General features: G+C 40.5%; 1 protein-coding gene across 8 annotated transcripts in view; it reads right to left on the reverse strand.

Moving 5' to 3' along the window:
- Positions 1 to 951: 951 nt before the first annotated feature.
- Positions 952 to 27022, reverse strand: part of cblb (Cbl proto-oncogene B, E3 ubiquitin protein ligase) — a 146986-nt gene continuing 120915 nt past the window's right edge. For 4 of the 8 annotated variants that reach the window (XM_030438503.1, XM_030438507.1, XM_030438506.1 and 1 more), the window contains 4 exons: positions 5836 to 5900; positions 5427 to 5540; positions 3638 to 3754; positions 952 to 1437 (listed from right to left, as the gene is read on the reverse strand). In XM_030438503.1, coding sequence (XP_030294363.1) covers positions 1184 to 1437; positions 3638 to 3754; positions 5427 to 5540; positions 5836 to 5900 — 550 coding nt within the window. In that variant the 3' untranslated portion in view covers positions 952 to 1183. Of the gene's footprint in view, positions 1438 to 3637; positions 3755 to 5426; positions 5541 to 5835; positions 5901 to 27022 lie in introns of those variants that run through there. The other 4 variants (XR_003986471.1, XR_003986472.1, XR_003986473.1 and 1 more) reach the window with 4 other exon arrangements.

Consider the following 27022-nt stretch of genomic DNA (forward strand, 5'->3'; position numbering starts at 1 on the left):
GGGCTGCAGCGCCAACTGCAGCGCTCTGGTCTGCTCCCCGAGCTCTGTGCCACTGCACTGCTACCGGAGACCTGAAGATTGTCATTGAACAATACAAAAAAATCCCAATAAAATAAAATGATAAGAATTTCGGATTTTAATTATTTGAATTACTTTCTTTTTTCAGTGCCAATACTTGTTTCAATGCCAATACAGCTGTTTTCAATACAAATGTTTCAATGACAATGTTTCTTTTTTTAGTACTGGTTTTGTTTTCAATGCCAATTTTTTTTTTGGATGCCAAATTTTAAAGTCACCGTTCTGGCTCCATAATTAATCCTCTGGTCTTGGGGCTGAGACAAAACAAACCCTCCTATGCCATCTTGCTTCACTTTTTTTTTGTCTAAATAAGATATCAAGCCTAACCAGAGTGCTCACTTGAGCTGTCATTTTCTCCAGGTCTGAGGAAAAAACGTGAATCAATAAGGCATCCTCTGGCTCCATCTAATTGCTGCCAGCTCCCCAGACCTTGTTAAGACCAGCAGGTCACCCACACTCTGGGAAAACAGTAGAGTATTCTCTAATGGGCAGTACATGAGGGACGGGAGGAAGGAAGGTGGGTGAAACAGGAGACATGAAGAAAGAATGTGAGAATAAGAGTTGGAAGAGAAACTGTGGAGTCTGGCTCCCCTCACTGGCTATAAATATAAATCACCTTTAATGCCTGGCTAAACATAATTATAAGCATACATATGGCTTCTGAAAGTCCCTTCAGATCAGTCTGGAGGGTGGCAGGATGTGAGAGTTACAGTAGCAGTAGCATGATCAGGGCTTTAAAAACAGACGTACTGTCCAAGTCCAGAGACAAACAGGAGCATTTGAAACCAGAGGCCAGCACCGGCAAAGCTCACTGTTAACAACGAACCAACCTGCTTCTTTGTGTTCACATGTACAAATCATTCACAGACTCTGTTTTCTCTTAATTTATTTGTATTGTCTGTGTTATGATTTGGTTTCAGTCCCCCTGTTGTGCATTGTCATCTCTGTTCTGCAAAAAAAGTTTTTTTTTCAAAATTTTCTTATTTTAAATGTTTCTGTGGTTCCATCAGTCTTAGGTCAAGCAGACTGAAGAGGCCCTTTTTAGTCTGTTTATTTAGAGGCACAGCTTCATTGTTGTTGTTCTCCTTTTTCCCTGTCTCTGGGACTAGAGGTTCAGTCTTGGGGCCACTAAGGCAAACTCTCGCAGAATATTTCGGGCCACATCCACTTTGTACTGGGCGATCATTAGCGCCCGCTTCACATCTTCAAAAGAGTAACCCTCCCCCATCAACTTTGCAATCTTGGCGTCCACGTTCTCTGGCTCCGGGCTGTTGGGTTCACCTGGCTGACTGTCTGGAGGGATCTTTCTGGGCAGTGGTTTGGGTGGCCTAGCAGGTGCCTGCAAACAGTCCATGGACACTTGTAGAGAGAGAGGGGGAGAGAAAGTGGAAAATTGTACTTAAGAATGTTACTAGTAGTCATGTACAGGTTTGAAAAGAAAACAACAAAGCTTTGATTTTTTTTAAATACATTAAATTAGATAATCACTGCCTTTAGTAGTTAGAGAGCAAATACTGAGGTATTCATTGCACACAGAATATGAATCGGTTGTCCTGCTCCTCAGTGGAATGCTTGGTTTCCCTGCTTTAATGAAAGTAGGTATTTTTTGGGGAATATTACTACGATATATACTAATGATCCCAAATAAAATTAAGCTCATGTGGAAATCAAAGCTTCATCTGCTCAGGACTTCCTATGTAAATTATTTGTGTTTAAGAGACACTCCTATGCCGACTGGAGCATTCATGAACATCTCTAAAGAGAAGCATTTTCTGTTAGAGTACCTTCTCTAACATTTTGTTTGATTAAAAAAAGGGACCCTGCATAATTTCAAAGACACATACTTGATCCAGAATTTAATTCCTAGAGAACGACGTTATGATCTTTACCGGTTATATGTCCTGTCCAATATGTGAAAAGACCATGGTCTGAAACACACAGACTATGCAGCCATGTGTATACCAGAACTATATTTACCTCTCCCAAAGGGGTTATGGTTTTGGTTTGTTTGTTTGTTTGTCAGTAGGATTACTGAAAAACTACTGGCCCAATTTTCATGAAACTTGATGAGTGTTGCAACTCAATACAAGTTGAAGGGTTCAACTTTTCAAGCAGATCCAAATCACAGAGCAGATTAATAATTGTTTCCCCACTTTCATTAATAGACTGAACAACATGAACAACACTTTTTATGAATCCCATGTCTGCAATTCATTTTAATGCATTATGCACATTCCTATTGCATTATAATTAGCCTATAGCACTGCATAATCATAGTTATTAGCACTCATGAATATTCATGATGATTTACTTAATATGATTTCAATGTAAACAATGTATACTTTAAAGGTGTTACAGTGTGCCTAAAGTAATAAAAAATCATGACAATTCTGAATGTTTTATAACAATAATGACAACACATTTTAAAAGCATTTTTATAACAACATATAAAGGTCAAGTATCAATACTTCTTAATCGCTGGTCACTCACTATTATTGCAAGGATCATGGTGAATTATAATTATTTTTAAGTTACTATAAATAAAGATCAAGTATTTTAATAAAAGTAATGAAATCCCTGAGTTACAGGCAGATGAAATACATTATAAGCTAGTTTCAAGCCACTAGAAGTATTAATTGTTTGCTTTTAATGAAGTGCAAAAAATATGATTAACTCAATGCAAGAAAAAAACAAAACTCAAAAACGTTAATTATTTGAGAGGTACAGATGGATTGGATTACTATGATTTTACATAACTTTGTTGCAAGATCAGATTAATCAATTTTATGTACGTTTATAATGCATTATAGATGCAAGTGTAATAAGTTATTCTTATTGTTGTAAATTATCACGATCACGATCATTCATGAGTGCTTTTAACTTTATACCGTGCTATAGGTAAATAATAAGTGTTACCAAAAAAACATGTTGAATTACTTTTGACAGATGTTGAAATTGGGAGATGAGCCCTGATTTTAGTAGGAATGGCCATTTTTACATTTCATTTTAGCTGAAAATAATAATAAGAAATTTATACTGATTATAGCAATTGAGCACGCTCCCTTATGTGGAGAATATGATTTAGGTGTGGCTATGGAAATGTTAACACACACACATACACACAAACACATACACATAGCATGCAACTAATTATACTCCAACTCACATCCACATGTGAATTATTATCAATGAACTACACCAGGGATATTAAGCAAATATGTCTGAACTTCATGCTTCACAAGAACAAACAATAATATTGCCTGTGAGGTTTATGGATGTCAACCATTTTTCATTCAGATCTTCTACCCTAAGAACTGTTTTTGATAGCAAGCTGCCATTTTAATGATGTTATTTACGTCTGAGAATTGATTGATACAGAATAATAAAAGTGTTTTCTGGTTTTCACAAATGGATGTAAAATCTGTGAAAAGTTGCACTACATCCTAATGTTCTAAAGAAAACTATATTCTCTTCAAGACCTGTTCATCTTTTTGTTGTAGAGGCCACATGTGTGCACTTTCTCAAGTAGTCATTTGCTGAGATGGAGATGTAGCTCTACCTTGACTGGTGGGTAAATGGTCACACTCCAAGCAGCCTCCGAAGCCTTTAACATTTTCTGTGTGTCGTCTGACTGGAGGCAGAGGAGCAGCACTGTTCAGCATGTCAAACACTGTGTCTAGACCGCAATGAAACAAAGATATTCATTCAACACAGTAATGCTGTAATTGATGTGCAGTGTGATACTTCTGAGCTTAATCAATTAAGATAAATGCACTACATCTATGTTTAACTTTTAAAGGTGTAAAGGCTGCAAAAAGTGCAAAGTTTTGGTGCGGCCACAGAAAAGCAAGGTCACCTCTGGATGTGAATTGTGAACACAGAACAGATTAAAGGCCCTGATCAGATGACCGGAGAAGGCGACCACTATAACTGGGGCTGAGTATTTCTGTTACATACGTGACTGACAACCTGCTTTTACATTAATACATAAGTAATAATGATGGCATATACACTCCCTAACCAAAAAAAAAAGTTGCCACCTGGATTTAGCTAAGCAAACAGGTAAGAGCCTCCTATTGGATAATTATTGCATGGGCGATTATCTTTCTGCTGGCAGCAGCTTCTCATTTCCGCATTGAAAGACACATCCCGTGGTCATGGAGAAGTCTGTTTGAGAAGTGTCAAATCATTGGCATCCATCAAGCAGAGAAAACATCTAAGGAGACTGCAGAAACTACTAAAATTGGGTTAAGAACTATCCAACGCATTAATAAAAATTTGAAGGATAGTGGGAAACAATTGTCTTCGAGGAATAACACACACGTGGATTGGCCACCACAGAGTCCAGACCTTAACCCCATTGAGAATCTTTGGGATGTGCTGGACAAGGCTTTGCGCAGTGGTCCGACTCTCCCATTTGGTGGCAACTTTTTTTTGGCCAGGCAGTGTATAATACTGTAACAGTCACACAGGACATTTTTCTGCATTGAGTACTCTAACCAAAAACCAACCAAAACACATACTTGGATAAAAGAAAAGATAGTGTGCTGAAATATAAATTTGCTAAAAGTGACAATCACATACAAGAAAAGTCTGATATTATAATATAAGTATCAAAATACAAGTAAGAGTAAATTATACATACATTTATCAGAGCATACATACTGTACACTAGGGATCAACCAATTATCAGTCTGAACAATCATTATTCAGTGGTTATCAATTGCAGATAAACTAGTTTGAAAATGTGCTTCAGTGGCTGTGATGTATAATGCAATCTACAAGGTAACTAGTAACTAAATTATCAAATAAATGTAAAGGAGTTAATAGAACAACATTTACCTACAAAGTATATTTCAGTGGAAGTATAAAGTAGCAGAAAATGGAAATACTGAAGTTATGCATAAATACCTCAAAACTTTATATAAGTACTGTACCTGTGTAAATGTAAAAAGCACATTTTCCTGTTATACTCACATTTATAGTTTTAATATACAGAGAGTTAAGTTCATGTGATTTGAGGGGTCATGAATACATCTTATAATCAGCTGATAATCTGTAATGTATCACACTGAACTTGAAAGCAACTGAAAGTAATAAGTGAATAAAGAAAATAAGCACCTTTTCACATCTCACTTGAGATTCAATGGATTAGGTCAGGAACAAGTTTGACAAGATTTTAAGATGACAAGAGCGAAAATGACATAGTCAACCTGACTAAACAGGTGTGCGCACAGGAAAGACAGGCTCAGACATGTGTTATATGACAGTGGAGAAGATGAGACAGACAAGAAACTGTGGCTGGGCGAGGTGAGAATGTGAGTTTTGTCTGGTTTTGAGTGGGCTACCTTGAGGGGGCAGAAGAATGTCATAATTGGATGGTGTCTTGTTGGTGTTGAAGGGGCGTTGTGAGGTATGTGCCACCCCTGAGACCAAGCCTCTGACTGACTCTGACTGTCCACCTGAGGAACACAAGCAAAGTTCAAAATCATCAATTTCTACAACAAGAAATTGTGGAAAACAAGTTGATCTTTAGAGGAAACAAATTAAATTACCTGTAGCCTCTTTGGTATTTTAAGACCCAGCACTATAACATCTTAAGACTCAATGAAGGATAAAATAAGATGTCCAGATGTGTTCAGTTTATATTGATAATTTCACACGGTTCATTGCAACACCCACTACATTATATTGAGATGTCAATGATCTCATGCTAATAGGAATGAAAATAATGTCTCTTCTGGCTTTAGGACTTACTGGGCTCGGGGGGGCGGGGCATCATCTCCTCCATGGATGGTTCTGGGGAGCCATTCTCCAAGTGTCTGAAAGAGAAAAGAAAACCAGTTAAACTTGAAAGGAATGAGGGATGCAAATTTTGAGCAATTTCTTTAATTAATAGTAATTTTCTTACTAACTGATTATCGGTTATTATTGATTTGATTGATCTATGTTCAATGTAAAATCGAGTAGGCTACATTAGGAATAAAAAACAAACAGATAAATAAACACACGGGCCCTCACTTATCAAACGAACGTACGGCAGAAAAACATGCGTACGACCATTTCCATGCAAGCTTCGGCATTTATCAATTTGGACGTGAGCGGAAGCTGCGATCAGATCTCACGTCAGGTCTGAGCTAGTGTACGCAAATCTGAGTCTGTGGATTTGCGGTGCAGCACCGCAAAATCTGAGTCTGAAAATCATTATTAAACAGACCTCAGCTGTCATTAAGCATAAGCAGTCACATATTTAGAACAGATAAAAACGGATTCTTAAAACAAATAAAACAAAATAAAAACATTTTAATAAAAAAAAAAAAAGCCCACCGCTTTTTTGTAAAATAAAATATAATAGGCTTAATAGCCTAACATGACAACTAACTAGAAAAATTGCATTTCCTGCGAAAATACAGTGTGAATGCTGAAGGCTGAAGCGAAATCTGCTGAACGTACTGCCGAAAATGCATAAAACTATAAGCTGAATGGCTGGGAATTTGCAGAAAAAGCTGAATTTTCAAAAGCTGAAAAGGCAGAAAGGCTTAGAAGTAATGGGTTGAGTGGGCTAACAAAGGTGAACATTTTGATAGCTGAACAATTAATCTAGCTGAATATAAAGCTGAATGTATGAAATAGCTGAAAATGCAGAAAGAAGAATATCTGAAAAAGCTGAAGAGGAAGAAAGGCTGAAAAGTAATTGGCTGAATAGGCTTTAAAAGTTGAACATTTCTAGAACTGAACATAAATCTGAATATTTGAAAGGGTTGAAAAGGCCTGAAAGCGGAATATTGAATAAGCTGAAAAGGCTTAAAAGCTAGAAAGTAGGAGGGCTGAGAGAGCTTAAAAAGGTGAACGGTTTGATATCTGAATAGTTTCTCTAGCTGAATATAATAAAAAAATATTTTAAAAAGTTAAAAAGCAGGCTGAAAGAGCTTAAAATGGTGAACATTTTGATAGCTGAACATCAAGCTGAATGTTTTAAGGAACTGAAAGGCAGAAAGATGTAAATTAAATTAATCAAAAAAACACAAAAAGGGCAAAGACAGTCAGGGGGGACAAGCGGGAGACAGTACAACGGACAACAGAGGTAATGGTGGAGTGTGGAATAGATGACACTGTTATAGACAAACAGACAAAACAGGTACAGCAGCAGTCTAAAGGTGGCAGGGATGGATTGAAGAGCGGTGGGGGGCTGATGGGTGAGGAGAGTAGAAGGAGAGTGTGGGGGGCAGGTCAAGTGGAGAGGGCAGGGATGAAGGTGGTTATGGGTAGGGGAGGTCATAGGCTTGGGAAAAGAGGTATGTTTTTAGACGGGATATGAATGTGGGAAGAGTTGAAAAGGCAGAAAGATGAATATCTAAAAGGCTAAAAAGCTGTAGAGTAAGAGGGCTGAAAGAGCTTAAACAGGTGAATAAAGGCTCAGAAGGCTAAAAAGCTGTAGAGAAAGAGGGATGAAAGAGCTTGAAGGGGTGAAAAAAGGTTGAAAAGGAGAAAAGTTAAAGGCAGAAAAAGCTTCAAATGGCTGCACACATGGTGGAGCAGGAGCAGAGCCAAAGATTAAAATGTCCCCATTAGAATGAATGGGAAAATGCCTCCCAAACCCCTGCGATTTTTGAAAAAACTGTAACAGTTATCACCAAAATATTTATATATTACAAAGTTGGAATGGTGTCTCTATCTCAAAAGAAAGATTAATATTTTAAAAAGCTGAAAAGGTAGAAAAGCTTAGGAGGGCTAAAAGAGTTCATAAAGTTTAACATTTTCATTGCTGAACATGGAAGCGGAATGTTTAAAGGAATTGGAAAGGCAGAAAGATGAATATTTTCAAAAGCTTAAAGGGCAGAAAAGCTTAAGGGGGCTAAAAGAGTGGAAAAAGTTGGACATTTTAATTGCTGAACATGAAGTTGAATGTTTGAAGGAGCTGAAGATATAGAAAAATGAATTTCTGAAAAGGCTAAAAAGCTGTAGAGTAAGAGGGCGGAAAGCAGGGGCGTTGCCAGACACTTTTTACCGGGACACATGCCCCGGTAAACATGCGTTGTGCCCCCCTGTAAAATTCCAGATGAAATTTCACATTGACTCTATTTTTCATCACAGACAGTTTATGATCACAGAATGGAGTAGTTGACAGCTCCTGTGACAGGTGAAAGCAGGAGAAGATGCAGGTGGACAGTCAAGTCAGAGTGAGGAAGTGGAGGAGAGAGACAGACAAGAGAGAGGGAAAAGACATGAGGGACCATCACTTCATCACACTGAGGTAACAGATTCCATAGAAACAGATATATCTGTTGAGGAGGACACTGGTCAGACGCAAGACTATTCAGATTCATAGTGCATTTGTCTGTTTGGCACTAATATGATGAGGATTTGTTTGTGTGTGTGTGTGTGTGTGTGTGTGTGTGTGTGTGTGTGTGTGTGTGAGGGGATGGGGGGCTCTGCCCCTGTAAAGCTGCAGGCCTATCAACGCCCCTGGCGGAAAGAGCTTAAAAAGGTGAAAAAAGACTGAAAAGGCCAAATAGTTGCAGAGTAAGAGGGCAGAAAGAGGTTTAAAAGGTGAAAAAATATGAACAGTTGTAGAGTAAGAGTGCTGGAAGAGGATAAAATGGTCATAACATATGAAAAGCTGTAGAGTAAGAGGGCTGGAAGAGGTTAAAAAGGTGAAAGAAGGATGAATAGTTAAAAAAGTTTGAGGGTGAAAGAGCCAAAATAGGTGAGAAAAGGATGAAAAGGTAAAAAGATGTAGAGTAAGAGGGTTGGAAGAGGTTAAAAAGGTGAAAAGAATATGAAAATCTGTAGATTAAGAGGGCTGGAAGAGGTCAAAAAGGTGAGAAAAGGATGAAAAGGTAAAAAAGTTTAAGGGTGAAAGAGCTCAAATAGGTGAGAAAAGGATGAAAGGTAAAAAGATTTCGAGTAAGAGGGTTGGAAGAGGTTAAAAACGTGAAAAGAATATGAAAATCTGTAGATTAAGAGGGCTGGAGGAGGTTAAAAAGGTGAAAAAAGGATGAAAATCTGTAGAGTAAGAGGGCTCGAAGAGGTTAAAAAGGTGAAAAAAGGTTGAAAATGCAAAAAAGTCAAAGGGCGAAAGAGCTTAAAGAGGTGTAAAAGGAATGAAAGCGATGAAAAGCTGTTGGGCAAGAGGGCTGGAGAATGTTAAAAAGGTGAAAAAATATGAAAAGCTGTAGAGTAGGGGGCAGGAAGATGTTAAAATGATGAAAGAAGGCTAAAAAGGTGAAAAGTTAAAGGCTGACGAGGACCGAAAAAGGTGAAAAAGGATGAAAAGCTGTGGAGATAGAGGGCTGGAAGAGGTTAAAAAGGTGAAAACATATGAAAAGCTTTATAGTCAGAGGGCAGGAAGAGGTTAAAAAGGTGAAAACATATGAAAAGCTGTATAGTCAGAGGGCTGAAAGAGGTTTAAAATGGTAATAAAATATGAAAAGCTGTAGAGTAAGAGGGCTGGAAGAGGGTAAAAAGGTGAAAACATATGAAAAGCTTTATAGTCAGAGGGCTGGAAGAGGTTAAACAGGTGAAAACATATGAAAAGCTGTATAGTCAGAGGGCTGAAAGAGGTTAAAATGGTAATAAAGTATGAAAAGCTGTAGAGTAAGAGGGCTGGAAGAGGTTAAAAACGTGAAAAGAATATGAAAATCTGTAGATTAAGAGGGCTGGAAGAGGTTAAAAAGGTGAATAAAGGATGACAAGCAGTATAGTAAGAGGCCTGGAAGAGGTTAAAAGGTGAAAACATATGAAAGGCTGTGGCGTAAGAGGGCGGAATGACCTTAAAAAGGTGAAAAAAAGACTGAAAAGGCCAAAAAGTTGTAGAGTAACAGGGCATAAAGAGGTTAAAAAGGTAAAAAAAGGGCTGACAGGTGAGAAGTTAAAGGCAGAAAGAGGTTAAAATGGCTGCAGACATGCTGCAGCAGGAGCAGAAACACAGACGAAAATGTCCCCATAAGGATTGAATGGGAGAATGCCTCCCAAACTCCTGCGATTCTTGAGAAAACCGTTATAGTTATCGGCAAAACATGTTACATGTTGAGTAACAGGAGACATTGCTGAACGCACCCATGTTATTTTTATTTCTGTAGAGTGCATAATGAGGGCACAGGAGCGAGAGACAAAACATGTACCGTCTGCGATCCTCCAGAAATTTCGGCTCAAAATTAACATTGTGGCTTATGGGGAACATTCAGGAGTGCTTGTCGCTCTCGGGCTTCTAAATCCAAAACCGTAAGTCCTACAGCTGAAATGAGAACATCAGCTGAAACCCAACAAGATTTCCTACATTTATATGCCTATATTGTCTATGTCAAGTACAAGATGTGGGATCCAAATCAAGCTGAAGCAAAAAAAATCCAGTTTTCGGAGCTGCTCCTCACTCTGGGGTGCGGCAGTTGATGATGTCACGCACTCTAGCTCACGCAATACACACCCATTATAAACTCAGAAGACGGGCTTAAAATCCTTAAAACTAAAACTGCGACCATTTCAAAACCGTACAATACTTTTAAAAACTGAATACAAGGTCAATAGTTCAAGGTTTTGTGATTCATTTGAAGTTTGAATGGTTTCTCTCGCTCAACGTATGAGGAAGAAGAAGAGGTTGAAAGGCGATGAGTTTTGAAGAGGATTTGAAGATTTTCCCATTTGCTGTAATGTTAAATTTTTTTTTGAAAAAGCTGAATAGCTGAAAAAGTTGAAAAGTTGAAAAGTTGAAAAGAAGACGGTTGAAAGAGCTGAAAAAGCTGAACATTTGAATATTTGAATGGTTTGAATAGCTGAAGGTATGCTGAAGTTATAGCAGAATGAAATTTGAAAAAATCTCCATAAGCATGAATGGGGAAAATTTTGCATTAAAAGCTGAATATTTCCAAAAGTATAATAGTTAGAAAAGCCAAAAGTAATAGCAGTAATGTCCTAAAAAAGCTGAACATTTTGGTATTTGAATGGTTTGAAACGGTCAAAGTTTGAAGGAGTTGAAAAGTGCTGAAAAAAGTACGGAATCATGAATAATAATAATAACTAGACAATTCCCCGCCGGGAAATCGCGAGAGTGGGCTGTGCGCTTTGCCCCGTGACGAAAAAGCAAACATGGCATCAGCAAAGTTTCCTCACCATCAAGCGGGAAAGGCCTTAAGGAACACACACATCAAGTTTTGTGGTCCTAGCTTCAGAAATGTGGAAATGGCAGCGAGTTAAAAAAAGGGTGCAGATTTGAGATTCCTCCTCCCGATTTACATTGGAGTAAATGGAGCATTTCAGAGCTACTCTTGTTGGTTAGCGGTCGATAATTCAAAAACAGTAAATCCTACCGATAAAGTAGACACACTGGGAGAAAGAAGACAAGTGTGGCTACAACTCTGGAAAATATCACTGTTTTTGAGCCTAATTTGTGGCCAGGATCCTCACGGAAAGAGAAAATTTCTGAGCAAATTTTTTAGTCTATCTCACTCTGTCAGTTGGCCCTCTCCACTCTGCTGCACGAACATTCCGCCATACACAATCATTGAAAACCCTGAATTTTTCCAAAATCACTCACTGTCATTCAAGGATCACAGTTCAAAAACTACACATCATAGCAAAAAAGCTCAAATACAACTTAAATACTTAGGACTTGTGCCTACATTTTAAAGCTGAAATGGTGTTTCTACGTGAACGTATGCCAGAGCAGGAGATGTTTGAAAAACGTTGCAGATTTGCGACTTTTTTGACCTCGCCCCATTCATTCCTTATGGGACATTTATCGCAGTTTTTCGCGACTTATGTCGCGAAAAATTAATATTTCGTAAAGCTGAATATTAGCAACCCGAGTCCGAATGAGCTGCACATTGAATGAGCGAAAAAATAATCATTAATGTAGTTTAAATGTTGGGAAATATACTGTGTGTGTGCGTTTGCATGTATGTGAGCGCAAGCTTAAGCATGGCTGTGTGTGTGTGTGTGTGTACATGTCTCTCTGTCTGTCTGTCTGTCTCATGTGTGTCTCCTGTCTGTCTGTCTGTCTGTCTGTCCGATGTGTGTCTCCTGTCTGTCTGACTGTCTGTCTGTCTGATGCATGTCTCCTGTCTGTATGTCTGTCACTCTCTCTCTTTGCCCAGCTGATTTCGGTTGCTAGGTGACAGTTGGCAGGGGCCGTAGCAACGGACTGTGAGGGAGTCAGTTGGCCCTCTCCACTCTGCTGCACGAACATTCCCCCATACACAATCATTGAAAACCCAGAATTTCTCCAAAATCACTCACCATCGTTCAAGGATCACAGTTCAAAAACTACACATCATAGGAAAAAAGTTCAAATACAATAAAAATACTCAAGACCTGTGCCTACATTTTAAAGCTGGAATGGTGTTTCTAGCTGAATGTATGCCAGAGCAGGAGATGTTTGAAAAACATTGCAGACTTGCGAGTTTTTTGACCTCATCCCATTCATTCCTTATGGGAAGTGTCTCGCAGCTGTTCGCGTCTTACGACGCGAAAGATTAATATTCTAGAGAACTGAATTATAGCATACAGAGTCCGATCAAGCCGCACATTGAATGAGTGAAAAAATGATCGTTTAATGTCGTTTAAATGCTGGGAAATATACTGTGTGTGTGCGTCTGTGTGCATGTGAGAGCACGCTTAAGCAGCTCTGTGTGTGTGTCTACATGTCGCTCTGTCTGTCTGTCCGTCTGTCTGTCTGATGTGTGTCTCCTGTCTGTCTTTCTGTCTTTCTGATGTGTGTCTCCTGTGTGTCTGTCTGTCTGTCTGTCTGTCTGATGTGTGTCTAGTGTCTGTCTGTCTGTCACTCTCTCTCTTGGCCCAGCTGTGTTTGGTTGCTAGGTGACCGTTGGCAAGGGCCGTAGCAACGACCTGTGAGGGAGCTGATTTGAGAGCAATTTCTGCCTCACATCTAGGACGTCAAACTAGTGCTATTTGGTCAAAATCTTACATGATATCAACAATTTTTTTTCACGATCAAGCCAGAAAGGCCTTAAAGAACACACTCATTAAGTTTTGTGGTCCTAGCTTCAGAAATGTGGAAATGGCAGCGAGTTAAAAAAGCGTTCAGTTTTGGAAATCCTTCTCCCGATTTACATTGGAGTAAATGGAGCATTTCAGAGCTACTCTTGTCGGTTAGCGGTCGATAATTTAAAAACCGTAAATCCTACCGATAAAGTAGACACATTGGGAGAAAGAAGACAAGTGTGGCTACAACTTTGGGAAATATCACTGTTTTTGAGCCCAATTTGTGGTCAGGATCGTCACGGAAAGAGAAAATTTCGGAGCAAATTTTTGAGTCTCTCTCACTCTGTCAGTTGGCCCTCTCCACGATGCTGCACGAACATTCCGCCATACACAATCATTGAAAACCCTGAATTTCTCCAAAATCACTCACCATCGTTCAAGGATCACAGTTCAAAAACTACACATCATAGGGAAAAAGTTCAAACACAACACAACTACTCAAGACCTGTGCCTACATTTTAAAGCTGGAATGGTGTTCCTACGTGAACGTATGCCAGAGCAGCAGATGTTTGAAAAACGTTGCAGATTTGCGACTTTTTTGACCTCGCCCCATTCATTCCTTATGGGAAGTGTCTCGCAGCTGTTCGCGTCTTACGACGCGAAAGATTAATATTCTAGAAAACTGAATTATAGCATACAGAGTCCGATCAAGCCGCACATTGAATGAGTGAAAAAATAATCGTTTAATGTAGTTTAAATGTTGGGAAATATACTGTGTGTGTGCGTCTGTGTGCATGTGAGAGCACGCTTAAGCAGCTCTGTGTGTGTGTCTACATGTCCCTCTGTCTGTCTGTCCGTCTGTCTGTCTGATGTGTGTCTCCTGTCTGTCTTTCTGTCTGTCTGATGTGCGTCTCCTGTGTGTCTGTCTGTCTGTCTGTCTGTCTGATGTGTGTCTAGTGTCTGTCTGTCTGTCACTCTCTCTCTTGGCCCAGCTGTTTTTGGTTGCTAGGTGACCGTTGGCAAGGGCCGTAGCAACGGCCTGTGAGGGAGCTGATTTGAGAGCAATTTCTGCCTCACATCTAGGACGTCAAACTAGTGCTATTTGGTCAAAATCTTACATGATATCAACAATTTTTTTTCACGATCGAGCCAGAAAGGCCTTAAAGAACACACTCATTAAGTTTTGTGGTCCTAGCTTCAGAAATGTGGAAATGTCAGCGAATTAAAAAAGCGTGCAGTTTTGGAAATCCTTCTCCCGATTTACATTGGAGTAAATGGAGCATTTCAGAGCTACTCTTGTCGGTTAGCGGTCGATAATTCAAAAACCGTAAATCCTACCGATAAAGTGGACACATTGGGAGAAAGAAGACAAGTGTGGCTACAACTCTGGAAAGTATCACTGTTTTTGAGCCTAATTTGTGGCCAGGATCGTCACGGAAAGAGAAAATCACTGAGCGAATTTTTGAATCTCGCTCACTCTGTCAGTTGGTCCTCTCCACTGTGCTGCACGAACATTCCGCCATACACACTCATTGAAAACCCTGAATTTCTCCAAATCACTCACCGCCATTCAAGGGTCACAGTTCAAAAACTACACATCGTAGGAAAAAAGTTCAAATACAACAAAAATACTCAGGACTTGTGCCTACATTTTAAAGCTGGAATGGTGTTTCCACGTGAACGTATGCCCGAGCAGGAGATGTTTGAAAAACATCGCAGATTTGCGAGTTTTTTGACCTCGTCCCATTCATTCCTTATGGGAAATTTGTCGCAGTTTTTCGCGACTTATGTCGTGAAAAATTTATATTTTGGTGAGAAAAATAATAGCAACCCGAGTCCGCCCGAGCCGCACGTTTCGATGTATTTTTTGTCTGTATGCGCCCAACGGTGCGGGGCGAGTTAGCGACAGAAAAAAGTGGGAGGAAGAATAATAACTAGACAATTCCCCGCCGGGAAATCGCAAGAGTGGGCTGTGCGCTTTGCCCCGTGACGAAAAAGCAAACATGGCATCAGCAAAGTTTCCTCACCATCAAGCGGGAAAGGCCTTAAGGAACACACACATCAAGTTTTGTGGTCCTAGTTTCAGAAATGTGGAAATGGCAGCGAGTTAAAAAAGGGTGCAGTTTTGAGATTCCTCCTCCCGATTTATATTGGAGTAAATGGAGCATTTGAGAGCTACTCTTGTGGGTTAGCGGTCGATAATTCAAAAACAGTAAATCCTACCGATAAAGTAGACACACTGGGAGAAAGAAGACAAGTGTGGCTACAACTCTGGAAAATATCACTGTTTTTGAGCCTAATTTGTGGCCAGGATGGTCATGCACGAACATTCCGCCATACACATACGCAGATTTGCGACTGTTTTGACCTCGCCCCATTCATTCCTTATGGGAAATTTATCGCAGTTTTTCGCGACTTACGTCGCATAAAATACATATTTCGTAAAGCTGAATAATAGCAACCCGAGTACGATCGAGCCGCACATTGAATGAGCGAAAAAAATAATCATTAAATGTTGGGAAATATACTGTGTGTGTGCGTTTGTGTGCATGTGAGTGCACGCTTAAGCATGGCTGTGTGTGTGTGTGTACATGTCTCTCTGTCTGTCTGTCTGTCTCATGTGTGTCTCCTGTCTGTCTGTCTGTCTCTCTGTCTGTCCGATGTGTGTCTCCTGTCTGTCTGTCTGTCTGTCTGATGTATGTCTCCTGTCTGTCTGTCTGTCTGTCTGTCACTCTCTCTCTTTGCCCAGCTGATTTCGGTTGCTAGGTGACAGTTGGCAGGGGCCGTAGCAACGGACTGTGACGGAGTCAGTTGGCCCTCTCCACTCTGCTGCACGAACATTCCCCCATACACAATCATTGAAAACCCTGAATTTCTCCAAAATCACTCACCATCGTTCAAGGATCACAGTTCAAAAACTACACATCATAGGAAAAAAGTTCAAATACAACAAAACTACTCAAGACCTGTGCCTACATTTTAAAGCTGGAATGGTGTTTCTAGCTGAATGTATGCCAGAGCAGGAGATGTTTGAAAAACATTGCAGATTTGCGAGTTTTTTGACCTCATCCCATTCATTCCTTAAGGGAAGTGTCTCGCAGCTGTTCGCGTCTTACGACGCGAAAGATTAATATTCTAGAGAACTGAATTATAGCATACAGAGTCCGATCAAGCCGCACATTGAATGAGTGAAAAAATGATCGTTTAATGTCGTTTAAATGCTGGGAAATATACTGTGTGTGTGCGTCTGTGTGCATGTGAGAGCACGCTTAAGCAGCTCTGTGTGTGTGTCTACATGTCGCTCTGTCTGTCTGTCCGTCTGTCTGTCTGATGTGTGTCTCCTGTCTGTCTTTCTGTCTGTCTGATGTGTGTCTCCTGTGTGTCTGTCTGTCTGTCTGTCTGTCTGTCTGATGTGTGTCTCCTGTGTGTCTGTCTGTCTGTCTGTCTGTCTGATGTGTGTCTCCTGTCTGTCTTTCTGTCTGTCTGATGTGTGTCTCCTGTGTGTCTGTCTGTCTGTCTGTCTGATGTGCGTCTCCTGTGTGTCTGTCTGTCTGTCTGTCTGTCTGATGTGTGTCTCCTGTGTGTCTGTCTGTCTGTCTGTCTGATGTGCGTCTCCTGTGTGTCTGTCTGTCTGTCTGTCTGATGTGTGTCTAGTGTCTGTCTGTCTGTCACTCTCTCTCTTGGCCCAGCTGTTTTTGGTTGCTAGGTGACCGTTGGCAAGGGCCGTAGCAACGGCCTGTGAGGGAGCTGATTTGAGAGCAATTTCTGCCTCACATCTCGGACGTCAAACTAGTGCTATTTGGTCAAAATCATACATGATATCGACAATTTTTTTTCACGATCGAGCCAGAAAGGCCTTATAGAACACACTCATTAAGTTTTGTGGTCCTAGCTTCAGAAATGTTTAAATGGCAGCGAGTTAAAAAAGAGTGCAGTTTTGGAAATCCTTCTCCCGATTTACATTGGAGTAAATGGAGCATTTCAGAGGTACTCTTGTCGGTTAGCGGTCGATAATTCAAAAACCGTAAATCCTACCGATAAAGTAGACACATTGGGAGAAAGAAGACAAGTGTGGCTACAACTCTGGAAAGTATCACTGTTTTTGAGCCTAATTTGTGGCCAGGATCGTCACGGAAAGAGAAAATCTCTGAGCGAATTTTTGAATCTCGCTCACTCTGTCAGTTGGTCCTCTCCACTGTGCTGCACGAACATTCCGCCATACACACTCATTGAAAACCCTGAATTTCTCCAAAATCACTCACCGCCATTCAAGGGTCACAGTTCAAAAACTACACATCGTAGGAAAAAAGTTCAAATACAACAAAAATACTCAGGACTTGTGCCTACATTTTAAAGCTGGAATGGTGTTTCCACGTGAACGTATGCCCGAGCAGGAGATGTTTGAAAAACATCGCAGATTTGCTAGTTTTTTGACCTCGTCCCATTCATTCCTTATGGGAAATTTGTCGCAGTTTATCGCGACTCGCGTCGCGAAAAATTCATATTTTCCTGAGAAAAATAATAGCAGGACGAGTCCGCCCGAGCCGCTCGTTTTGATATATTTTTTGTTTGTATGCGCTCAACGGTGCGGGGCGTGAAAACTGCCAAAATCGGAAGGAGGATGAATAATAATAAGAAGAGACACGAGCAATAACAATAGTGGACTGTGCTCCGCACAGCCCACTATGGACACCTATAGCTCTGCTATAGAGGTGTCCATAGTGGGCTGGCGAGCACAGCCCACTAATTACCAACAGAACATTTTCATCACCACATCATTTAATGATAACAATATGTTATTGGGATCCGTCGTACTCGGAGCTTAAAGCACCTTAAACTTGAAAGCAGAGGTCATCTTGTACCTTACAGTCTGATTAAAAGTGGATGAAAGAAAAACTATTCGGCATGAAGGTCATCGTTAATAGTGCGTACGTGATTTGCTTTACCTGCTTAGTCCTTTTCAGGGAGCGGGCACCAAGACACTGTGGGCGAGCCGCCAGTCCATGTCAGGGCCAACAAACACAGACTGACACTCATTGTGTGCTACACTTGTATAAACACTTCACTTGGTGGCACATTTTCCAAGATTTGCGGTGGCTCATTCAAATAAACAATACAAACTTTCCACAATCACTCTGCCATGTTAACTGTCGTACAAACATCGCTTCAGGTTCTCTTGCTGTATGAAGAGGCAACAACAAAGAAACCAAGTTACAGGTTTCAGAATAAATAATGGATCCACATCATATCTATCCAATATTTATTCTTTATTATTGCACTATTTCTACTGCTTCTCTGCACTGCTGATACAATACACAGAACAACTGACTTAAATACAGACTCTTAGGTGTAAACTTATTATGATGTTGGCCGTTGGTGTTTTCAATATACTGTACGAACAACTACTTTCTTTGCACGTGCTGTACATGTACATTACTGTGCTGCATTGTTTTGAATTCTTTATTCTTTACCTTTAACTTATTTGTTCAGGTCTTGCTGTCCTTGTTTCTGGCTGTATGTGTGATTCGGTGTACTTCACTGAGTGTAATGTAAACTGGAGTCGAATTCAAATTACAGATTCAAGCTCTGTAATAAAAAAAACCTCACAAGTCAGTTAAACAAAAGAAATGATGGAAGGTGAGTGGTCAGTTTCAAACCCATGGTATTATATTTGGAAAATTGTTATTACTGTTCCCAATCCCAGTGACACTCTTTTTCCGAAATTGGTGTTTTGTGCGATATGGCGCCCCCCACAGTTACTGAGTGCAACACCACTGTCATAAATATAAATCCCAGGCAACAACTTTTCAGGCATAATGTAGGTGCTGAATACAAACAAAAGTCATTGCATCATGGCAATGATTTGTTGATAACTTGAGGTAAACATGTGTGTAACGCTGTGATCCCACCCTCTCACTGAAGTTACATAGTGCAGAAACATGTCATAGAGACACCAGAGACACTGTACCATCAACATGATTTAACACGATTTTTTTTTTTTTTTTTAATTATTAAAAAAAAAAAAGGTATTTAAATGTTGCTTCAAGATCAGGTGGTGTACACATATAAAGCTCTTTTACTTAGACGTTTTAGAGACCACTGTAGAATATGTTCACATGTTGTCTATTCTTAGCTGTCTTGCTAATTTAGGTACCAGTTATCCCAAACTGTGGAAATCTAGGGCTGAAAACTAGTCTAACTACTGTAATGATCTGTAAATGTCATGGATTTATCATAAAAAAAGGTTTATTTACTGCTTATAAACCCATTATAAATGGTGCATTATTAGAAAGTGGTACGTTCTCTTGATAAATTAAACTCTCTCTTTAGGTCTTCTTTCAGTTCCCTGTAATCTAAGACAATTCATATTCCTAAATCATGTTCCACTGTGTTAGAGATGGTACATCCACAGAGTCTAGTCAAACGTCTTTTCACCAACTGTTTCTGTGTGGTTAGACAGAGTTCGGGAGGTATGACACTGATGTGCTGTGTAGAAAGGCGGAGAGTTCATTGTTCACTCTGCTCTCTGATGTCACACTTTGATGCCACCAGAGGAGTTTGGGGTCACCGGGCAATATTTCATCCAAGACGTTTCATTTTTAAAGCATGTCATGGCGCATCAGCTGTGGGACTCGAATGTCTCGCTGAGACAGATGTGTGTTTTTAAACTCTGCTTTGTCTTCTTTGTGTCACCATCAACAACTGCTATATTGTCGCATGCGGAATTAGATAAATTATTAAAGCTCCGTATTTGGCTTTTGTGCTATTTTATTGTGTGGAAATAAAGTGTCGGAGCCTGTGAAGTTCTGAGAGAGATGAATGAAATACAAGATATATGATTTACATATCAAAAGTCAATATGTGAACTCTGAAAGCGATGGCGTGACCTCAACTTCTTAGCCTTCAAAAAAAACCCTCTGCCGGGGCAAAGAAAGGAGCATCATTCATTCCTAAAATATTATTATTTTATCTCTGCCTGAAAGCAAAGCCTAAAGGACTATATTATAATCACTTCAACACAATCTCACCACAATGCTCACTGGTTGGTTCCTTCATGGAAAAAAAAAGCCCCTTATTCAGATATTCACAAACAGAGCCACAGCCTTGAGCCTTTTAACGTTTATCAGTAAAGCTCTTTAATATGCCTCTTCAGCTCGGCAAAGCTTCCTCTGAGGGTTTTCACAGGGAAATTACCTGTAATACCAGAGTTGTGAATGCAGGATGATTATCCACATCCTCCTTTTCTCATTACCGCCCTTATCAGTTGAGAACAGTTCTGCGAGGCTGAAGAGCAGTCAAAGAAAAGAGGGCTCTGTCTGCGCTTGTGGCTCCGAGGATGTAATCTATGACAAAGTGACAGTTTGCCCTGGCACACATCTCATATTAGACCCCGGAGGATATCTGGAGCATTGTGAATTTCATAATCCGTCGTTACCTCACGGTCATAATCACACGCCGGCGAGACAGTCGCAGAGATAAGAGCTGTACGGCGGGGCAAAAGATGGTAGACGATAGGGAGAGGATTTAGCTGGAGTGTTTTGAAGAAAGTCGGATTAGAAAAAAACCTGAGTGAAAAACTATTATTAAGAATTGCTGCACTCTCAGCAACACCTCACCACGACCTTTTTACTGTGTTTATCACCCCGTCTCTGCCCCTTAAAGAGCCCCCAGGACAAGTTCCAAGAAATCCTGTACACACGTATATTACACTAAGATCAACAGAAAAGTCTTGTGGTGTCATCACGTAAACCCTATAGGAATCATTTTTAATTCAGTGAAAAATGTAACAGGAAGTCGTTGTCACTCGACTGTACATGGTTGAATCTGCTCTAAACTTCAAACATTTCCCAGGGGTCCTGGCCTGAGAACACCTACATGCCTACTGGGAGTCATACAGATTAGCAACAGGAAGTAAACCTTTTTCTGACAACCATCATTTCCTTTATATTGCGTTTTCGTGGTGTGGTCTCCCCTCGATACTCTGAACTAATTTGTCCTCCTCTAGCTCCACATAATGGCAGCAGGAAGTCACATTGAACTCTTTTGCACAGAGATGGCGCATGATAATTCAGGAGTGTGTTGAGCGGTTGATGTTTGGCGACATGTGCTGTGGCTGCAGCAAGCCCTCGCGCTCAGGGGGTGTTTGCAGCCATAATTGATTTCAGCCTTGTTCTAACTGTCCACACTATCACTCAGGCTGCAGAAGAGCCGAACAAATGGTGCACTAACACAAGTGTTTCACACTGTTGAGACTTTCAGCACTACAAAAGACGACAGCTTTACTAAAAAGCCTTTTTTTATCCAGCCTTTGTTTGGTGGAATGATAAATATCTCTGGGTGAATTAACTAGCAAATTTGATGGACTAACTATTGCTGCTTTTGCTGTAATTGTGACAAAAGTAACGACCAAACTCTCAAGCGCCTGTCGTGGTGATCGATGTTGTTGTGGGGAAATGTAGACATTTTGTTCATCAAGTGCTTTTTGTGCAATACCGAGCTTTGCATGTGATTGTGCTGCTATGGTATCTGCAAAAGTTTGAGAAAACACCGCGAATAAAGAAACTTGAACAACATTCTTGGCTGTTGTTCTCACTGTTGGCCTCTCAGAGCTGCTGGCTCGCATCCAGATCTACACATGGCTGATCATTACTGCCACCATCACCACCATCATTCATGTTTTTTTCCATGGTAGCCGAGAGCTTGATTGAATTCAAAAGCATAAGTTTGTAACATGTGGCCAATATCTTCCTCTTGTGGAAGAAGGAGAGAGTCTACAGTTCAGAACACTAGAGCTGCAACGATTAGTCGATTAAACGAGTCTAAAGAAAATTTGTTGCAACTAATTTGATAATCGACAAATCATTTCAGTCATTTGCTGTTTCCAGCTTCGTAAATGTCTGAATTTTTTGCTTTTCTTTATAATTTATGAAAGTAAATGAAAAGTTTTTGGGTTTTGGACAGTTGGTTGGACAAAAAGAGCAAACTGAAGATGTCACGTTGGGCTCAGGGTAATGAGCTTTCTTCACAATTTCACAGACTAAAGTAACCCTTAAGAGACATTACTGCTGCAGAAAAGGATACAACTTTAAAAAAAACTAACTCAAAACTTTGGTGTGAAAATCAGCATTGTTGATCTTGAACCACATATCATTTTAGATTTTCAGTGGATAAAAGGCCTTAAACTCACACTGACGCCGCAGCGTTCATACCATTCAAACACACACATTAGAGGCGGACAATAGATGCCACAAACCATTTTTTGCATGTTCGCTGCCGTGGGTTGGACTCGGCTGCGCAGCCTATTGTGCTGGGCAACAATCTGTGAGTGCTCCTTCAGCCCGAGCCCTGGAAGAAAAAAAGAAAACAGCAACGCTCATTTAGTATACCTCTTACTGCTGTCGCTATGGCAACCAAATTCAAATGTGTTGGCGGGATGATTTTAAGTGTGTGTGTGTGTGTGTTACAGTTTCACTCACAACTCACCTCAAGAGCCAGTTGGGTTAACACACAAAACTCATCAATGTTTTTACAGTTTCTGTCGTGAACTGAGATCTTAAATCAGATTTAAAATGCCTTCATCAGCTGGTAATGTACAAACACACATTTACAAACATGGGGTGTTTTAAACCTACATCATTATATTCTTTGTTGATAATTCCCCATTAAATAAAAAGTCTCTGGGAAACGACCCTATTCAAACATGCCAGTATAAATACATAAAGGAAAACAATAAAACACAGTTGTAATTATATAAAACTTGCTTTTGCATGAGATGCTATAAATAATTATCAATTAAAAAGGCCCTCTGTTTATATACACATATACTGTAGGTTTATATAGTGCTTATATATAAAGAGGTTAAAGCCACCGTCTTTGGAAGTCTTGGAAGTCATGCTGAATAAACCCCAAAAGCCCTTAATTATTCAGATAAAGGCATATTTTGGATTAACAACATTTTAGATTAGACCTTGATTTGTTTGATCAACAAACACATTCTCAACCTCAAAGTTACTTATTACATCTGAGCACATTTCTAGAGTAGGGTGTCAGCTCCCCCAGAGATGGGTGAAAAGTTTGTCAAATAACTATCAAAACTGAATTTTGTTAAGATGCCGACAGACTTGAGCAGCACAGCAGACAGTGACAGAGAAATTTGGCTGCTGATGCCCTTCCAGATAGATGTGGGCAGATAAAGACCACTTGAGTCCACAGGACAGCTTCCTGATCCAGCACAGGTTAAAAATATCACTTTCCTCATCACATGCTATCTTGAAAAACACATTTTGTTTTGTGAGCAAGTTAATGTCTGGACTACTGTCCCTCACGGACACCTGACCTGTAATGTGTTTCTTTACCGGCGGTCCTGGAGGACTGGTGCAGGTCCGGTGAGGAGCTGATCCGGTTAGCACAGATAAACAGAGGCAGCAAGGACAGAACGAGCAGCAGATCCACACACCGTGCAGCAGTGACAGACTCCATTGTGAGCTCCTGAAGAGTCTCTAACAACAGTGGCCGCCTGCTCTCCTCTGCGCTGCCTCCCTGATCCTCTCCTCCCTGATCCTCTCCTCCCCTCCTTTCCACTTCAGCGCAGAGCACACGTCTCAATTCACAGAGGGGGCTGCCTCTCCCTGCACTGTGGAGGGTCGTTCACTTTGTGCAATTTCACTTAATCAGTCTGGAGTCCTGCTCTGTTGGAAAGTCCGTGCTGAAAGACACATTTTCCATTTTGTATCATTCTTGAACATTTTATTGGTTCAGCAGAACACTGAACAAATAAAACAGACCACCCATAAGAAACACAGTCATTAAATGTAGTTTTTAATAACCTTTTCTATTTCACCATTCACACATCTCTCTATAAAAGCAAGGAATATCTGTCTGTGTGTTTGTGTGTGCATGTGTGGGTGTGTGTGTGTGTGTGTGTGTATTCCTCAAATATCTCTGCGGATCAGGATCAGACTGACCTGAGAGTTTCAACATGGCTGCTGCGTGGTTCAAGGGTGTGCGACTTCGCATTTGTTTGGACTGCAATGATACCGTTAATAAATTATTTCATAAATGCTTTACATATTCCACGAGCATTGTCCACCGGAGCCACCACAGTCACGTGCGCACCAGAGCTAATCACTGCAGAGCCCACCTTCAGAAACAAGCGGATTTATACCTGCAGTGGCGCGAGCTGGACCGGGATTTTGCTGGCGGTTCGGTCCCATTCTGTTCTTTGCATCTAAACTGACTGTTGTGGATTAATGAGACTAAATGCGTCCGGACCTGAGTCTGTTCGGGTCTGAGGAGAATCCGGAAATGCGCGGACAACAAAGTGGAATCGGAATCTGTGGATGTTCGTGTGTAGCTAGCGACTAGCGACTAGCAGCTAGCTACACACGAACATCCACAGATTCCGACGGCCCACCTCCCAGTCGACGGACCGGACCCCACCGGCACGTCCAAAACCGGACTTAGGGTACATAATGTCCGCCACGCTTTTTCGCGAACATTGCCGTCACGTTTGCTTTGTGTCTGGTGCAGGAAGAAATGGTAAAAAGGGGCTTTTGTCACAAAAGTGTCCAAGCAGCAAGTTTGGTTGTTGAGGAACAGGAAGTTGTGGGAGGGAGGTAGGCGGATGAATGACAGGCAACGACAGTCACTCTCAACGACATATTGAGAGTTGAGAGATTTGTGACATTTAGCTGTTTGGAGTGTATAGTTAGTGTGTTATGTAGTGTTTGGTGTAGTGTGTTAAGTGTCTAGTGAGTCGTTTTTTTGTTTAATGAGGTCAAAACAATGAGGGGGACTGCTGAATGTGGAGCAGGTAGTGCAGCTCTTCATTCAGCTGGAAGGAGCACAGGCAGACCTGAGCATTGCCTGCATTTAAATGTAAATAGTTACATATAACTTTGTAATATTTTTAAATGTATGCACATATTTAGCAAACAACAATTTATATTTGCATTATAAGTAATAAAAAATGGTTGTTAAACATATTTGTGGTTTCACAGTAAAAAAAAAAAACTTTTTCTACTCGGATTTTATGTTTTTTTTGTGATTTTAGGTCCATTGTGTTAATACAGTATGTCAAAAATAAAAAAATAACTGTACAGTAACACATGTGAGGTTGTGCTGAAAATAATGACACCAAGTAAATAGTTTTTTAGGTGAAATATAATGGCAAAATCAAAAATAGTCAAAAACGGCCAATTATACCCTGGAATATCGGATTTCACAACAAACCTAAATATCCCTGACGTCCCACCTTCAAACACAGCCTCATTTGGCCATCCATGAAAAAGCTACTTAACCTTCCACTTTTCTATTATATATATACATATATATATATACATATATATATATAACATATACATATATATATATAATAGGAATTCATTTTCTTACGGGCACTGCACTAGTGGATTATAACAGACACACACAAAGCACAGATAAATACACACACACCACACACACACACACACACACCTGTATGCAAGGGTGTTACAGTGCCAGCCAGCCATTGTGGACAAAGACATAATAGTATTGAATCACCTCTGTCATTATTTCCTGATGACTAACAGGGAGCTTTTACTCTTTGTGAAGCGTGAGTGTTCATCATTGTTGATTGAGGAGAAGTGTGTTTTGAGGGGACTGGTGTCTGTCATGCAGATGAGTCAGTCAATGAAGCCTCAGGGGCCGGCTGAGGCGCATGAGTCGAACTTTTTTTACATCATTTTTCAGCATGATATTTTTCAGATTATCAAAGGCAGCAGAATGTGAGGTGACAGGACTCGAAGCGGTGCAAAATGACCAGACAGGTGTGAGTGTGGAGAGGCTCAGAATAAGCGTCTGCTTTTAATGCGGGTGACAGTACTTTTGTATATTTTTCTTTCCGGACCCGAGTGGGGAAGCATGAATCATGATTCTCACATTGTGGGGATGATTCAGAGTCGGGAGATGACGCAGCACACACAATAGACTCCACTCGTTTGTCTCCCCTGTGGGCCCAATGTATTTTGTACTGAGGGTTTCTGTCCGCGGTCTGCCCAGTTATGTCTTATCTCTCTGATTTTGCTGCATCGGCGGGGGGACTGTCTGACCCTGCCGAGCCAAACACAGTCTGATCTGGTTCGTCCAACACAGCCACCCACAAGATGATTTCAGGTGACTCCAGCAACCAAAGGAACGCTGTAAGCTCCTTTCAGACCGAGCTCAAAGCAGCACTCGAGAGCCTGAGCCTCCTCATTACTCTTTGAACTGCGGCGCTGTCGGCTGCAGACACACAGAGGACATCCACACAGTAAATGTTTGTTCTTCAGCAGCACAGTTTAGCTGCAAACTCACAATTACATCATTACAGCTTCATTTAAATGATCTGATTCTCCACAATGACAGATTTGTCCATGGAATGAATGCAGTTTTACTTTCTCCAATTGGCAACCATATCAATATAAGCAAAACATTAAACCAAAACTAAAACTAGGTCTAATTTGTTGTTTTTTAATCCAACTGAAAAAAACACTTCTTAAAAAGCAAGAAATTCACTTAAAGGTGCAACATCCAAGAATTTGGATAACCCTAACCCATTTAAAAAAAAATAAAAATTATTAACGGGATGTGATAACTTTAAGATGATTGTGTTTTAGAGGCATCTACTGCAGTTAGCATGCTAACAAGCGAGCCCTAGCCCATCCCGTCTTTTATTACCACTCCGATCGCCCAGTCGGAATTGTTAGCTATCTAGGCCGCTACCAACAATAACTGAGATAGCTGAGCTAGCTAACGGCAGCTACAGTTAGCAGCAGTTACCGGTCACTCAGGTCATATGCTCCCCTATCTGTTTGGAATGACATTGGCTGTGTCCGAAATCACTACTCACTATATAGTGCACTACATAGTGACTACGCCATTTTGTAGTGCAGTCCGAATGTCTAGTGGGAGTTATTATACTCTACATAGTGGGCTCACAGTATCCCACAATGCATCGCGAAACAGTAGTGGATAACTGATGGTCACT

Source organism: Sparus aurata, chromosome 13 (assembly GCF_900880675.1).
Source record: "Sparus aurata chromosome 13, fSpaAur1.1, whole genome shotgun sequence".
Lineage (NCBI taxonomy): Eukaryota > Metazoa > Chordata > Actinopteri > Spariformes > Sparidae > Sparus > Sparus aurata.